The sequence below is a fragment of the Oncorhynchus masou genome, chromosome 28 (genome assembly GCF_036934945.1).
Source record: "Oncorhynchus masou masou isolate Uvic2021 chromosome 28, UVic_Omas_1.1, whole genome shotgun sequence".
In the NCBI taxonomy this organism is placed as follows: domain Eukaryota; kingdom Metazoa; phylum Chordata; class Actinopteri; order Salmoniformes; family Salmonidae; genus Oncorhynchus; species Oncorhynchus masou.
The window spans coordinates 88,513,546-88,530,842 of record NC_088239.1 but is presented as its reverse complement, the minus strand read 5'-3'; the positions used below and the strand labels follow the sequence as shown (position 1 = coordinate 88,530,842).

The 17,297-nt window shown below is 44.5% G+C and overlaps 1 protein-coding gene across 1 annotated transcript in view; it reads left to right on the top strand.

Moving 5' to 3' along the window:
- LOC135518456 (ciliary neurotrophic factor receptor subunit alpha-like) overlaps positions 1-17,297 on the top strand; it is a 162,770-nt gene that overhangs the window by 36,435 nt on the left and 109,038 nt on the right. Inside the window, exon 2 of the mRNA XM_064943632.1 lies at positions 5,604-5,685. Within this exon, the coding sequence (XP_064799704.1) occupies positions 5,604-5,685 (82 nt within the window). The remainder of the gene's footprint in view (positions 1-5,603; positions 5,686-17,297) is intronic.

The window sequence follows — 17,297 nt, the reverse complement described above, 5'->3', positions numbered from 1 at the left end:
TTTATGAGAGAGTTGTGTCTTCATCTGAGAGCGGTGTCTTCAGGAGAGAGCTGTGTCTTTATGTGAGAGCTGTGTCTTTATGAGAGAGCTGGGTCTTTATGTGAGAGCTGTGTCTTTATGAGAGAGCTGGGTCTTTATGTAAGAGCTGTGTCTTTATGAAAGAGCTGTGTCTTTATGTAAGCGCTGTGTCTTTATGTAAGCGCTGTGTCTTTATGTGAGAGCTGTGTCTTTATGAGAGAGCTGGGTCTTAATGTAAGAACTGTGTCTTTATGTAAGATCTGTGTCTTTATGAGAGGCTGTGTATTCATATAAGAGAACTGTGTCTTTTTGTAAGAGCTGTGTCTTCATGTGAGAACTGTCTTTTTTCGAGAGCTGTGTCTTTATGTGAGAGCTGTGTCTTCATGTAAGCACTATGTCTTCATGTAAGCGCTGTGTCTTTATGAAAGAGCTGTGAATTTATGTAAGAGCTGTGTCTTTATGACAGAGCTGTGTCTTTATTTAAGCGCTGTGTCTTTATGTGAAAGCTGTGTCTTTACGAGAGAGCTGGGTCTTAATGTAAGATATGTGTCTTCAAGTAGTAGTCTATCTGCACTGTCTCTTTTACAGTAGCCATTACAACGAAAACATGCCATGCGATTGTTTGAGGATGGCACCCCAATATTTTTCCACCAGCACAGGTTTCATAAATTCAGAAATAGCGATTAAATATTCACTTACGTTTGAAAATCTTCCTCTGATTTGTCATCCAAAGTGTCCCAGCTATAACATATAGTGTCGTTTTGTTCGATAAAATCCTTTTTTATATCCCAAAAAGTCAGTTTAGTTGGAGCCATCGATTTGACTAATCCACTCGTTCAACATGCAGAGATAGGAATCTGAAAATCTAACCTTAAACTTCATCTCAACAAGTCCAAATCAAATCACATCAAATCAAATTTTATTTGTCACATACACATGGTTAGCAGATGTTAATGCGAGTGTAGCGAAATGCTTGTGCTTCTCGTTCCGACAATGCAGTAATAACCAACAAGTAATCTAATTAACAATTCCAAAACTACTGTCTTATACACACAAGTGTAAGGGGATAAAGAATATGTACATAAAGATATATGAATGAGTGATGGGACAGAACAGCATAGGCAAGATACAGTAGATGGTATCGAGTACAGTATATACATATGAGATGAGTATGTAAACAAAGTGGCATAGTTAAAGTGGCTAGTGATACATGTATTACATAAAGATGCAGTAGATGATATAGAGTACAGTATATACGTATACATATGAGATGAATAATATAGGGTATGTAAACATTATATTAGGTAGCATTGTTTAAAGTGGCTAGCAATATATTTTACATAATTTCCCATCAATTCCCATTATTAAAGTGGCTGGAGTTGAGTCAGTGTGTTGGCAGCAGCCACTCAATGTTAGTGGTTGCTGTTTAACAATCTGATGGCCTTGAGATAGAAGCTGTTTTTCAGTCTCTCGGTCCCAGCTTTGATGCACCTGTACTGACCTCGCCTTCTGGATGGTAGCGGGGTGAACAGGCAGTGGCTCGGGTGGTTGTTGTCCTTGATGATCTTAATGGCCTTCCTGTAACATCGGGTGGTGTAGGTGTCCTGGAGGGCAGGTAGTTTGCCCCCGGTGATGCGTTGTGTAGACCTCACTACACTCTGGAGAGCCTTACGGTTGTGGGCGGAGCAGTTGCCTTACCAGGCGGTAATACAGCCCGCCAGGATGCTCTCGATTGTGCATCTGTCGAAGTTTGTGAGTGCTTTTGGTGACAAGACAAATTTCTTCAGCCTCCTGAGGTTGAAGAGGCGCTGCTGCGCCTTCTTCACGATGCTGTCTGTGTGAGTGGACCAATTCAGTTTGTCTGTGATGTGTATGCCGAGGAACTTAAAACTTATTACCCTCTCCACTACTGTTCCATCGATGTGGATAGGGGGGTGTTCCCTCTGCTGTTTCCTGAAGTCCACAATCATCTCCTTAGTTTTGTTGACGTTGAGTGTGAGGTTATTTTCCTGACACCACACTCCAAGGGCCCTCACCTCCTCCCTGTAGGCCGTCTCGTCGTTGTTGGTAATCAAGCCTACCACTGTTGTGTCGTCCGCAAACTTGATGATTGAGTTGGAGGCGTGCGTGGCCACGCAGTCGTGGGTGAACAGGGAGTACAGGAGAGGGCTCAGAATGCACCCTTGTGGGGCCCCAGTGTTGAGGATCAGCGGGGTGGAGATGTTGTTGCCTACCCTCACCACCTGGGGGCGGCCCGTCAGGAAGTCCAGTACCCAGTTGCACAGTGCGGGGTCGAGACCCAGGGTCTGGAGCTTATTGACGAGCTTGGAGGGTACTATGGTGTTAAATGCCGAGCTGTAGTCGATGAACAGCATTCTCACACAGGTATTGCTCTTGTCCAGATGGGTTAGGGCAGTGTGCAGTGTGGTTGAGATTGCGTCGTCTGTGGACCTATTTGGGCGGTAAGCAAATTGGAGTGGGTCTAGGGTGTCAGGTAGGGTGGAGGTGATATGGTCCTTGACTAGTCTCTCAAAGCACTTCATGATGACGGAAGTGAGTGCTACAGGGCGGTAGTCGTTTAGCTCAGTTACCTTAGCTTTCTTGGGAACAGGAACAATGGTGGCCCTCTTGAAGCATGTGGGAACAGCAGACTGAGATAGGGATTGATTGAATATGTCCGTAAACACACCAGCCAGCTGGTCTGCGCATGCTCTGAGGGCGCGGCTGGGGATGCCGTCTGGGCCTGCAGCCTTGCGAGGGTTAACACGTCTAAATGTTTTACTCACCTAGGCTGCAGTGAAGGAGAGTCCGCATGTTTTCGTTGCAGGCCGTGTCAGGGGCACTGTATTGTCCTCAAAGCGGGCAAAAATTTATTTCGTCTGCCTGGGAGCAAGACATCCTGGTCCGTGACTGGGCTGGTTTTCTTTTTGTAATCCATGATTGACTGTAGACCCTGCCACATACCTCTTGTGTCTGAGCCGTTGAATTGAGATTCTACTTTGTCTCTATACTGACGCTTGGCTTGTTTGATTGCCTTGCAGAGGGAATAGCTGCACTGTTTGTATTCGGTCATGTTTCCAGTCACCTTGCTCTGATTAAAAGCAGTGGCTCACGCTTACAGTGGTTTGCGTCCAAATATGTTTCTATTGACTACTCAGATACCCTAACATGTAATCAAACTATGATATTTCATACGGAAAGAAGCATGTTCAATAGGAAACCAATTTTAGCAGGTGCGTTCTGTCTTCTTTGCACGCGCATACACACATTTCCAAGACTGTGTCCTTGTACTAAAACTGTTCTTTGTCATTCATTTTGGAAGTTACAAGCCTGAAACCGTGAACATAGACTCCTGGGAGCTATAATTCATTATTTCCCTATACTTTCCATTGTAATAACATGGGCTCTCAAAAAAATTAAGAATTCCGGTTGGTTTTTCTTTGGATTTTCTCCTACCATATCTATTGTCTTATGGTCTTCTACATTATTTTAACATTTCTACAAATTTCAAAGTGTTATCCTTCCAATGGGACCAAGTATATGCATATCCTATCTTCAGGGACAGAGCAACAGGCAGTTTACTTTGTGCATGTCAGTCCGCTGGAAATTGAGATAAAGGACCCTAGCCCTAACAAGATTTATGTAAGAGCCAGGAATTAATGTGTGGAGGGGAGATGGGTGGTGTTGTGTGGAGGGGAGATGGGTGGTGTTGTGTGGAGGGGAGATGGGTGGTGTTGCGTGGAGGGGGGATGGGTGGTGTTGTGTGGAGGGGAGATGTGTGGAGGGGTGGTATTGTGTGGGGAGAAGAGTGGTGTTGTGTGGAGAGGAGATGTGTGGAGGGGAGATGTGTGGTGTTGTGTGGAGAGGATATGTGTGGAGGGGAGATGGGTGGTGTTGTGTGGAGGGGAGATGGGTGGTGTTGTGTGGAGGGGAGATGGGTGGTGTTGCGTGGAGGGGGATGGGTGGTGTTGTGTGGATTGGAGATGTGTGGAGGGGTGGTGTTGTGTGGGGAGAAGAGTGGTGTTGTGTGGAGAGGAGATGTGGAAGGGAGATGGGTGGTGTTGTGTGGGGAGGGGTGGTGTTGTGTGGAGGGGAGATGGGTGGTGTGTGGGAGGGGGATGGGATGTTGATGTGGGGAGGGGAGATGGGTGGTGTTGATGTGGATGTGGGGGGAGATGGGTGGTGTTGTGTGGAGGGGAGATGGAGGTTATGTGGAGGGGAGATGTGTGGATGGGTGGTGTTGTGTGGGGAGAAGAGTGGTGTTGTGTGGAGATGTGGGGAGGTGTATGGTGGGGAGATGTGGGGAGGGGAGATGTGATGTGGAGATGGTGGTGATGTATCGAGATGTGGGGAGGGGAGATGTGAGGTTATGTGGGAGAGGAGATGTGGGGTGGGGAGATGTGGCATGGGGAGATGTGGGGAGGGGAGATGTGGCGTGGGGAGATGTGGGGGGGGAGATGTGGGGTGGGGAGATGTGGGGTGGGGAGATGTGGGGTGGGGAGATGTGAGATGTGGGGAGGGGAGATGTGGGGAGGGGAGATGTGGGGAGGGGAGATGTGAGGTTATGTTGGAGAGGAGATGTGGGGTGGGGAGAGATGTGGGGGGGAGATGTGGGGTGGGGAGATGTGGGGTGGGGAGATGTGGGGGAGGGGAGATGTGGGGAGGGGAGATGTGGGGTGGGGAGATGTGGGGTCGGGAGATGTGGGGAGGGGAGATGTGGGGTGGTCATCCTCCCTGCGTAATCATTAAACACATATTTAAAAAAAATGTTTTAACCTTTTTTAAAATAGGCAAGTCAGCTAAGAACTAATTAGTATGTACAGTGACGGCCTACCAATGCCAAATCGGGACGACACTGGGTCAATCATACTTTTACTTTTGATACTTAAGTATATTTTAGCAATTACATTAACTTCTATACTTATGTGTATTTAAAACCAAATATGTTTAGAATTTTACTCAAGTTATATTTTACTGGGTGACTTTCACTTTCACTTGACTCATTTTCTAGTAAGTTATCTTTACGTTTACTCACATATGACAATTGGGTCATTTTTCTACCACCGCCTACAGGCTGCCTGCTGGTCCTTTAAGAGCTGCTGCTGCCTCACCCTGCCCGGGGATGGCCCTCCCACAGATTAGCTGAACAATGCATAGGAAGGAGGACGGACAAACAGCGACTGAGAGAGAGAGATAGGAAAGAGAGAGACAGAGAGAGAGAGAGAGAGAGAGAGAGAGAGAGAGAGAATATTATCTATTTCACTTGCTTTGGCAATGTAAACATATGTTTCCCATGCCAATAAAGCCCCCTAAATTTAAATTGAATTGAGAGAGAGAAGCAGAGAGTGATAGATTGAGTGAGCATGGCAGAGGGGGAGATAGAGGCAAAGAGATAGTGATTGAGAGAGAGAGTGAGAAAGAGAGAAGCAGATAAAGAGTGATAGTAAAAGGAAACAGAGAGAGAAGGGGAAAGCCTGTGCTTCAGCTCTGAGGCGCTAACCGTCTCCCTCCAGACTGACCGTGCAGTTCCGTCCCTCCCTGACCCAGCAGGACTCTGACATGCTCCTCTGTGTCTCTGTCTCCAGATGGCCAACACCATAACGTTGCTGTGCTGTGTAGTGCTAGCTGCTGTGGTGGTGGCATACGCGCAGAGACGCAACCAGACAGGTAAGAACCAACACACTCCTACTACAACTATCCATCTATCCATCTATCTATCTATCTATCTATCTATCTATCTATCTATCTATCTATCTATCTATCTCACTGCTCTTACCCTGCCTGTCTGTCTATTGATGAGATATATATTATATAACAACCTTGTTGCACATGGACTCATTATTGTTGTTGTTGGTGTTGTTGTTGTCAGTGTTGTTGTTTTTTTCAGCGGTGTTGTTTGTGTCAGTGTTGGTGTTGTCAAGATTGTTTTTGTTGTCATTCTTGTTGTTTGTTGTTGTTGTTGTTGTTGGCAGCATTGCTGTTGTCATTTTTGTCAGTGTAGTTGTCAGTGGTGTTGTCGTTATCAGCGGTGTTGTTTGTGTCAGTGTTGGTGTTGTCAGAGTTGTTTTTGTTGTCATTGTTGGTTGTTGTTGTTGCTGTCAGTACTGTTGTAGTCAGTGTTGTTGTTGTTGTCAGTGTTGTTTGTGTCAGTGTTGTCAGTGTTGTTGTTGTCAGTGTTGTTGTTGTCAGTTGTTTTTGTTGTCAGTGTTTTTGTTGTTGCTGTCAGTGTTGTTGTTAGTGTTGTTCTTCTTGTCAGCACCATTCTTGTTGTTTGTTGTTGTTGTTATTGTTGGCAGCATTGTTGTTGTTGGTGTTGTCAGTGTTGTTGTCAGTGTTGTTGTTGTCAGTATTGTTGTTGTTGACAGTGTTGTTGTTGTCAGTATTGTTGTCACCATTGTTGTTGTCAGTATTGTTGTTGTTGACAGTGTTGTTAGTGTTTTTGTCAGTGTTGTTGTTGTTGTCACTGTCATTGTTGTTGTTGTTGTCAGTGTTGTCGTTGTTGATGTTGTCAGTGTTGTCTTTGTTGTTGTTGTCAGCGTCATTGTTGTTGTTGTCAGCGTTGTTGTTGTTGATGTTGTCAGTGTTGTTGTTGTCTCTTCTCTTTGGTTCTGTCCTTCGGTCTCTGTTTAGATCAGAACATAGTGTATTGTGTTCTCAGAGCCTGCTCCCTGTCATCTGACTACGGGGTTTGGAAGCTGAGTGAGACCTCAGAGGCCCTCCTCTCTCCCATCCTCCATACCTCTCTCCTCTCTCCTCCCTCCTCCCTCCTCTCTCCCCTCTGAGCAGCAAAGGACTGTCTCCTCTGTCACAAGTAAATGCAAGTAAAACTAAATGCATGCTTTTCAACCGTTCGCTGCTCGCACCCACCTGCCCGACTAGCATCAATACTCTGGACTAGAGGTTGACCGATAATGATTTTTCAACTCCGATACCGATACCGATTATTGGAAGACCAAAAAAACCGATACCGATTAATCGGACGATTTTTATTTATTTATTTATTTGTAATAATGACAATTACAACAATACTGAATGAACACTTATTTTAACTTAATATAATAAATCAATAACATCTATTTAGCCTCAAGTAAACAATGAAACATGTTCAATTTGGTTTAAATAATGCAAAAACAAAGTGTTGGAGAAGAAAGTAAAAGTGCAATATGTGCTATGTAAGAAAGCTAATGTTTCAGTTCCTTGCTCAGAACATGAGAACATATGAAAGCTGGTGGTTCCTTTTAACATGAGTCTTCAATATTCCCAGGTAAGAAGTTTTAGGTTGTAGTTATTATAGGACTATTTCCCTCTATACCATTTGTATTTCATTAACCTTTGACTATTGGATGCTCTTATAGGCACTTTAGTATTACCAGTGTAACAGTATAGCTTCCGTCCCTCTCATCGCTCCTCCCTGGGCTCGAACCAGCAACACAACGACAACAGCCACCATCGAAGCAGCGTTATTCATGCAGAGCAAGGGGAACAACTACTAGAAGGCTCAGAGCGATTGACGTTTGAAACGCTATTAGCGCTCGCTAACTAGCGAGCCATTTCACTTTGGTTACACCAGCCTCATCTCGGGAGTTGATAGGCTTGAAGTCATAAACAACGCAATGTTTGACGCACAACAAAGAGCTGCAAGAGCTGCTGGCAAAACGCACAAAAGTGCCTGCTTCTACCTACCACCGCTCAGTCAGATACTTAGATACTTGTATGCTCGTATACTCAGTCAGATTATATGTAACGCAGGACACGCTAGATAATATCTAGTAATATCATCAACCATGTGTAGTTAACTAGTGATTATGATTGATTGTTTTTTATAAGATAAGTTTAACTGGCTAGCAACTTACCTTGGCTTACTGCATTCGCATAACAGGCAGTCTCCTTGTGGAGTGCAACGAGAGAGAGGCAGGTCGCTATTGCGTTGGACCAGTTAACTGTAAGGGTGCAAGATTGGATCCCCCGAGCTGACAATGTGAGAATCTGTCGTTCTGCCCCTGAACAAGGCAGTTAACCCACCGTCCCTAGGCCGTCATTGAAAATAAGAATGTGTTCTTAACTGACTTGCCTAGTTAAATAAAGGTATAAAAAAAATAATATATATATATATACTTTTACAAAATCGTCAAGTCGGCGCCCAAAAATACAGGTTATGAAAACTTGAAATCAGCCCTAATTCCGATTAATCGGTCGACCTCTACTCTGGACGGTTCTGACATGTGGACAACTACAATAAGCTATGTGTCTGGCTAGATTGTAAACTCTCCTTCCAGACTCATATTAAACATCTACAATACAAAATAAAATCTATAATCGTCTTTCTATTTTGCAACAAAGACTCCTTCACTCACGCCGCCAAACAATACCCTATTAAAACTGACTATCCTACCGATCCTCGACTTCGGCGATGCCATTTACATAATAGCCTCCAACACTCTACTCAGCGAACTGGATGCAGTTTATCACAGTGCCGTCTGTTTTGTCACCAAAGCCCCATATACCACCCACCACTGCAACCTGTACAGTTGTGGCCGAAAGTTTTGAGAATGACGCACATATTAATTTCCACAAAGTTTGCTGCTTCTTTTGTCTTCAGATATTTTTGTCAGATGTTAGTATGGAACACTGAAGTATAATTACAAGCATTTCATAAGTATCAAAGGCTTTTATTGACAATTACATGAATTTGATGCAGAGTCAGTTTTGACCCTTCTTTTTCAAGACCTCTGCAATCCACCCTGGCATGCTGTCAATTAACTTCTGTGTCACATCCTGACTGATGGCAGCACATTCTTTTCCAAGACCTCTGCAATCTGCCCTGGCATGCTGTCAATTAACTTCTGTGTCACATCCTTACTGATGGCACCACATTGTTTTTCAAGACCTCTGCAATCTGCCCTGGCTTGCTGTCAATTAACTTCTGGGCCACATCCTGACTGATGGCAGCACATTCGTTTTCAAGACCTCTGCAATCTGCCCTGGCATGCTGTCAATTAACTTCTGGGCCACATCCTGACTGATGGCAGCACATTATTTTTCAAGACCTCTGCAATCCGCCCTGGCATACGGTCAATTAACTTCTGGGCCACATCCTGACTGATGGCAGCACATTCTTTTTCAAGACCTCTGCAATCCGCCCTGGCATGCTGTCAATTAACTTCTGGGCCACATCCTGACTGATGGCAGGACATTCCTTTTCAAGACCTCTGCAATCCGCCCTGGCATGCTGTCAATTAACTTCTGGGCCACATCCTGTCTGATGGCAGCACATTCTTTTTCAAGACCTCTGCAATCCGCCCTGGCATGCTGTCAATTAACTTCTGGGCCACATCCTGACTGATGGCAGCACATTCTTTTTCAAGACCTCTGCAATCCTCCCTGGCATGCTGTCAATTAACTTCTGGGCCACATCCTGACTAATGGCAGCACATTCTTTTTCAAGACCTCTGCAATCCACCCTGGCATGCTGTCAATTAACTTCTGGGCCACATCCTGACTGATGGCAGCACATTCTTGCATAAACAATGCTTGGAGTTTGTCAGAATTTGTGGGTTTTTGTTTGTTCACCCGCCTCTTGAGGATTGACCACAAGTTCTCAATGGGATTAAGGTCTGGGGAGTTTCCTGGCCATGGACCCAAAATATTGATGTTTTTTTCCCGAACCACTGAGTTATCAATTTTGCCTTATGGCAAGGTGCTCCATCATGCTGGAAAAGGCATTGTTTGTCACCAAACTGTTCCTGGATGGTTGGGAGAAGTTCTCTCGGAGGATGTGTTGGGACCATTCTTTATTTATGGCTGTGTTCTTAGGCAAAATTGCGAGTATGACCACTCCATTGGCTGAGAAGCAACCCCACACATGAATGGTCTCAGGATTATTTACTGTTGGCATGACACAGGACTGATAGTAGCGCTCACCTTGTCTTCTCCGGACAAGCTTTTTCCGGATGCCCCAAACAATCGGAATGGGGATTCATCAGAGACAATGACTTTACCCCAGTCCTCAGCAGTTCAATCCCTGTACCTTTTGCAGAATCCCTCCCTGATGTTTTTCCTGGAGAGAAGTGGCTTCTTTGCTGCGCTTCTTGACACCAGGCCATCCTCCAAAAGTCTTCGCCTCACTGTGTGTGCAGATGCACTCACACCTGCCTGCTGCCATTCCTGAGCAAGCTCTGTACTGGTGGTGCCCCGATCCCGCAGCTGAATCAAATATAGGAGATGGTCTTGATGCTTGCTGGACTTTCTTGGGTGCCCTGAAGCCTTCTTCACATAAATTGAACCGCTCTACTTGAAGTTCTTGATGATCTGATAAATGGTTGATTTAGGTGCAATCTTACTGGCAGCAATACCTTATTGCCATCATACAAACTGAGGCAGCAGACTTTGTGAAAATTAATATTTGTGTCATTCTCAAAACTTTTGGCCACAACTGTATGCTGTAGTCGGCTGGCTCTCGCTACATATTCGTCGCCAGACCCACTGGCTCCAGGTCATCTATTAGTCTATGCTAGATAAAGCACTGCCTTATCTCAGCTCACTGGTCACGATAACAACACCCACCCGTAGCACGTGTTCTAGCAGGTATATCTCACTGGTCATCCCCAAAGCCAACACCTCCTTTGGCCGCCTTTCCTTCCAGTTCTCTACTGCCAATGACTGGAACAAATTGCAACATTCGATGAAGCTGGAGATTTATTTTCCCTTCACTAACTTTAAACATCAGCTATTTGAGCAGCTAACCGATCGCTGCAGCTGTACATAGTCCACCTGTAAATCTATCTACCTCATCCCCATATTGTTTTTATGTACTTTTCACGATGCTGTCTGTGTGTGTATGCCGAGGAACTTAAAACTTACTACCCTCTCCACTACTGTTCCATCGATGTGGATAGGGGGGTGTTCCCTCTGCTGTTTTCTGAAGTCCACAACCATCTCCTTAGTTTTGTTGACGTTGAGTGTGAGGTTATTGTCCTGACACCACACTCCGAGGGCCCTCACCTCCTCCCTGTAGGCCGTCTCGTCATTGTTGGTAATCAAGCCTACCACTGTTGTGTCGTCCGCAAACTTGATGATTGAGTTGGAGGCGTGCGTTGCCGAGCAGTCATAGGTGAACAGGGAGTACAGGAGAGGACTCAGAACGCACCCTTGTGGGGCCCCAGTTTTGAGGATCAGCGGGGTGGAGATGTTGTTGCCTACCCTCACCACCTGGGGGCGGCCCGTCAGGAAGTCCAGTAAACAGTTGCACAGGGCGGGGTCGAGACCCAGGGTCTCGAGCTTGATGACGAGCTTGGAGGGTACTATGGTGTTAAATGCCGAGCTGTAGTCGATGAACAGCATTCTCACATAGTTATTCCTCTTGTCCAGATGGGTTAGGGCAGTGTGCAGTGTGGTTGAGATTGCGTCGTCTGTGGACCTATTTGGGCGGTAAGCAAATTGGAGTGGGTCTAGGGTGTCAGGTAGGGTGGAGGTGATATGGTCCTTGACTAGTCTCTCAAAGCACTTCATGATGACGGAAGTGAGTGCTACGGGGCGGTAGTCGTTTAGCTCAGTTACCTTAGCTTTCTTGGGAACAGGAACAATGGTGGCCCTCTTGAAGCATGTGGGAACAGCAGACTGGTATATGGATTGATTGAATATGTCCAGCTGGTCAGCGCATGCTCTGAGGGCGCGGCTGGGGATGCCGTCTGGGCCTGCAGCCTTGCGAGGGTTAACACGTTTAAATGTTTTACTCACCTCGGCTGCGGTGAAGGAGAGACCGCATGTTTCCGTTGCAGGCCGTGTCAGTGGCACTGTATTGTCCTCAAAGCGGGCAAAAAAGTTATTTAGTCTGCCTGGGAGCAAGACATCCTGGTCCGTGACTGAGCTGGATTTCATCTTGTAGTCCGTGATTGACTGTAGACCCTGCCACATACCTCTTGTGTCTGAGCCGTTGAATTGAGATTCTACTTTGTCTCTATACTGACGCTTAGCTTGTTTGATAGCCTTATGGAGGGAATAGCTGCACTGTTTGTATTCGGTCATGTTACCAGTCACCTTGCTCTGATTAAAAGCATTGGTTCGCGCTTTCAGTTTCACGCGAATGCTGCCATCAATCCACGGTTTCTGGTTAGGGAATGTTTTAATCGTTGCTATGGGAACGACATCTTCAACGCACGTTCTAATGAACTCGCACACCGAATCAGCGTATTCGTCAATGTTGTTGCCTGACGCAATACGAAACATGTCCCAGTCCACGTGATGGAAGCAGTCTTGGAGTGTGAAATCAGCTTGGTCGGACCAGCGTTGGACAGACCTCAGCGTGGGAGCTTCTTGTTTTAGTTTCTGTCTGTAGGCAGGGATCAGCAAAATGGAGTCGTGGTCAACTTTTCCGAAAGGGGGGCGGGGCAGGGCCTTATATGCGTCGCGGAAGTTAGAATAACAGTGATCCAAGGTTTTGCCAGCCCTGGTGGCGCAATCGATATGCTGATACATTTTAGGGAGTCTTGTTTTCAGATTAGCCTTGTTAAAATCCCCAGCAACAATGAATGCAGCCTCAGGATGTATGGATTCCAGTTTGCAAAGAGTTAAATAAAGTTCGTTCAGAGCCATCGATGTGTCTGCTTGGGGGGGAATATATACGGCTGTGATTATAATCGAAGAGAATTCTCTTGGTAGATAATGTGGTCTACATTTGATTGTGAGGAATTCTAAATCAGGTGAACAGAAGGATTTGAGTTCCTGTATGTTTCTGTGATCACACCACATCTTGTTAGCCATAAGGCATACGCCCCCACCACTCTTCTTACCAGAAAGGTGTTTGTTTCTGTGTGTGATGTGTGGAGAAACCCGCTGGCTGCACCGCATCCGAGAGCGTCTCTCCAGTGAGCCATGTTTCCGTGAAGCAAAGAACGTTACAGTCTCTGATGTCCCTCTGGAATGCTACCCTTGCTCAGATTTCATCAACCTTGTTGTCAAGAGACTGGACATTGGCGAGAAGAATGCTAGGAAGTGGGGCATGATGTGCCCGTCTCCATAGTCTGACCAGAAGACCGCCTCGTTTCCCTCTATTACGAAGTCGTTTTTTTGGGTCGCCGGCTGGGATCCATTCCGTTGTCCTGGTTGAAAGGCAGAACACAGGATCCGCTTCGCGAAAGTCATATTCTTGGTCGTACTGATGGTGGGTTGACGCTGATCTTATATTCAGTAGTTCTTCTCGACTGTATGTAATGAAACCTAAGATGACCTGGGGTACTAATGTAAGAAATAACACGTAAAAAAACAAAAAACTGCATAGTTTCCTAGGAACGCGAAGCGAGGCGGCCATCTCTGTCGGCGCCGGAAGTATGTGTAACTCTGTGTTGTTGTTTGTGTTGCACTGCTTTGTTTAATCTTGACCAGGTCACAGTTGTAAATGAGAACTTGTTCTAAACGGGATTACCTGGTTAAATAAAGGTGAAATAAAAATAAAATAAAACAAGGTCATACACAGATATAGGATGAGAGGGGGGAGTAGCAAGGGATGGAGGGTGGAAAGGAGAGCTTAGACTGCTAGGGTGCTTCTGAGCACTCCAGGCTAGGAGTGTGTGTGTGTCTGTCTGTCTGTCTGTCTCTGTGTTGGCAGCTAACTAGAGGTAACACAGCGACAAACAGATGGTGCTACTGTACAGATTGTCACCTGTCTCTGTGTTGGCAGCTACATTCATCCCCTTGGCATTTTGCCTATTTTTTTGCCTTACAACATGGAATTAAAATTGATTTTTGGGGGCTTTGTATCATTTCATTTACACAACATGCCTACCACTTTGAAGATGCAACATATTTTTTATTGTGAAACAAACAAGAAATAAGACAAAAGACTGAAAACTTGAGTCTACATTCACCCCCCCCCCCAAAGTCAATACTTTGTAGAGCCACCTTTTGCAGCAATTACAGCTGCAATCCTCTTGGGGTATGTCTGTATAAGCTTGGCACATCTAGCCACTGGGATGTTTGCCCATTCTTCAAGGGAAAACTTATCCAGTTCCTTCAAGTTGGATGGGTTCTACTGGTGTACATCTTTAAGTCATTACACAGATTCTCAGTTGGATTGAGGTCTCGGCTTCAACTAGGCCATTCCAAGACATTTAAATATTTCCACATAAACCACTCAAGTGTTGCTTTAGCAGTATGCTTAGGATTATTGTCCTGCTGGAAGGTGAACCTCCATCCCAGTCTCAAATCTCTGGAAGATTGAAAAAGGTTTCTCTCAAGAATTTCCCTGTATTTAATGCTGTCCATCATTCCTTCACTTCTGCCCAGGTCCCCATTCCCTGCCGAAGAAAAACATCCCCACAGCATGATGCTGCCACCACCATGCTTCACTGTGGCGATGGTGTTCTCTGGGTGATGAGAGGTGTTGGGTTTGTGCAAGATGTAGCGTTTTCCTTGATGGCCAAAAATCAACATTTTCGTCTCATCTGACCAGAGTACTTTCTTCCATATGTTTGGGGAGTCTCCCACATACCTTTTGGTGAATACCAAATGTGTTTGCTTCTTTTTATCTGTAAGCAATGGCTTTTTTCTGGCCATTCTTCCATAAAGCCCAGCTCTGTGGAGTGTATGGCTTAAAGTGGTCCTATGGACGGATAATCCAATCTCCGCTGTGGAGCTTTGCAGCCCCTTCAGGGTTATCTTTGGTCTCTTTATTGCCTCTCTGATTAATGCCCTCCTTGCCTGGTCCGTGAGTTTTGGTGGGCGGCCCTCTCTTGGCAGGTTTGTTGTGGTGCCATATTCTTTCAATTTTTTAATAATAGATTTAGTGGTGCCCCGTGAGATGTGAAAAGTTTCTGATATTTTTTTATAACCCAACCCTGATCTGTACTTCTCCACAACTTTGTCCCTGACCTGTTTGGAGAGCTCCTTGGTCTTCATGGTGTCACTTGCTTGGTGGTGCCCCTTGCTTAGTGGTGTTGCAGACTCTGGGTCCTTTCAGAACAGGTGTATATTTACTGAGATCATGTGACACTTAGATTGCACACAGGTGGACTTTATTTAACTTGTTATGGCGGCAATTCCAATTCCGGGATCGATATGACAACTACCAGTGAAAATAGAGGGAGCCAAATTCAAGCCACAGAAATCTCATAATTACAATTCCTAAAACATACATGTGTCTTATATCATTTTAAAGGTAATCTTGTTGTTAATCCCACCAAAGTATCCGATTTCAAATAGGCTTTTCAGCGAAAGCACTACAAATGATTATGTTAGGTCTCCACCAAACCACAATAAGCCCAGCCATTTTCCAGCAAAATATAGCATTCACAAAAACCTGAAATAAAGATACTATGAATCACTAACCTTGAATTATCTTCATGTTCATGTTACACAATACATGCATGTTTTGTTTGATGAAGTTCATATTTATATTTGTGATTGTAACAGTCAGTCAGCCAGTCATCCTCTATTTCTGTGATGGTAACATCCAGTCAATCAGTCAGTCAGTCAGTCAGTCCATCTGTCTCTATTTCTGTGATTGTAACAGTCAGTCAGCCAGTCATCCTCTATTTCTGTGATGGTAACATCCAGTCAATCAGTCAGTCAGTCAGTCAGTCCATCTCTATTTCTGTGATTGTAACAGTCAGTCAGCCAGTCATCCATGCAACAAAATAGTAAAAACGCCAAGGGGGATGATACTTTAACAAGGCACAGTAACTAGAGGTAACACAGTGACAGACAGATGGTGCTGCTGTTCAGATCACCTGTCTCTGTTTTGGCAGCTAATTAGAGTAATGTCCTTGTTCTTGAAAGAAAAGCAAATATTTTGTCCATTAAAATAACATCAAATTGATCAGAAATACAGTGTAGATATTGTTAATGTTGTAAATGACTATTGTAGCTGGAAATTACAGATTTTTTATGGAATATATTCATAGGTGTACAGAGGCACATTATCAGCAATCATCACTCCTGTGTTCCAACGGCACGTTGTGTTAGCTAATCCAAGTTGATCATTTTAAAAGACTAAATGATCACTAGAAAACACTTTTGCAAACCCATTTGCAATCAGAACTGAAAACTGTTGTCCTAGTTGAGTATCTGGAGCATCAGCATTTGTGGCTTCGATTACAGGCTCAAAATAGCCAGGATAGATAATGGACAGTAACAGCAGTATACTGTAGGTAGGGGTAAAGGATAGATAATAGACAGTAACAGCAGTATACTGTAGGTAGGGGTAAAGGATAGATAATAGACAGTAACAGCAGTATACTGTAGGTAGGGGTAAAGGATAGATAATAGACAGTAACAGCAGTATACTGTAGGTAGGGGTAAAGGATAGATAATGGACAATAACAGCAGTATACTGTAGGTAGGGGTAAAGGATAGATAATATACAATAACAGCAGTATACTGTAGGTAGGGGTAAAGGATAGATAATAGACAGTAACAGCAGTATACTGTAGGTAGGGGTAAAGGATAGATAATAGACAGTAACAGCAGTATACTGTAGGTATGGGTAAAGGATAGATAATAGACAGTAACAGCAGTATACTGTAGGTAGGGGGTAAAGGACAGATAAGACAGTAACAGCAGTATGCTGTAGGTAGGGGTAAAGGATAGATAATAGACAGTAACAGCAGTATACTGTAGGTAGGGGTAAAGGATAGATAATAGACAGTAACAGCAGTATGATGTAGGTAGGGGTAAAGGTAGACAGGCAGTATGTAGGTAGGATAGATAATAGACAGTAACAGCAGTATACTGTAGGTAGGGGTAAAGGATAGATAATAGACAGTAACAGCAGTATACTGTAGGTAGGGGTAAAGGATAGATAATAGACTGTAACAGCAGTATACAGTAAAGGACAGCAGACAGTATACTGTAGGTAGGGGTAAAGGATAGATAATAGACAGTAACAGCAGTATACTGTAGGTAGGGGTAAAGGATAGATAATAGACAGTAACAGCAGTATACTGTAGGTAGGGGTAAAGGATAGATAATAGACAGTAACAGCAGTATACTGTAGGTAGGGGTAAAGGATAGATAATAGACAGTAACAGCAGTATACTGTAGGTAGATGTAAAGGATAGTTAATAGACAGTAATAGCAGCATATGTGATGAGTCAACAGAGGTAGTGCAAAAAATGGTCAATGCTGATAGTCCAAGAAGCAATTGGTTAACTGTTTAACTAACTATTTAGCCCTCTGTGTCCTGTAGTCCATGAACAGCTCCTTTGTCTTGCTGATATTCAGGGAGAGGTTGTTGTCCTTGCAACACACTGCCAGGTCTCTGACTATTGTTGTCAGCAAACTTGATG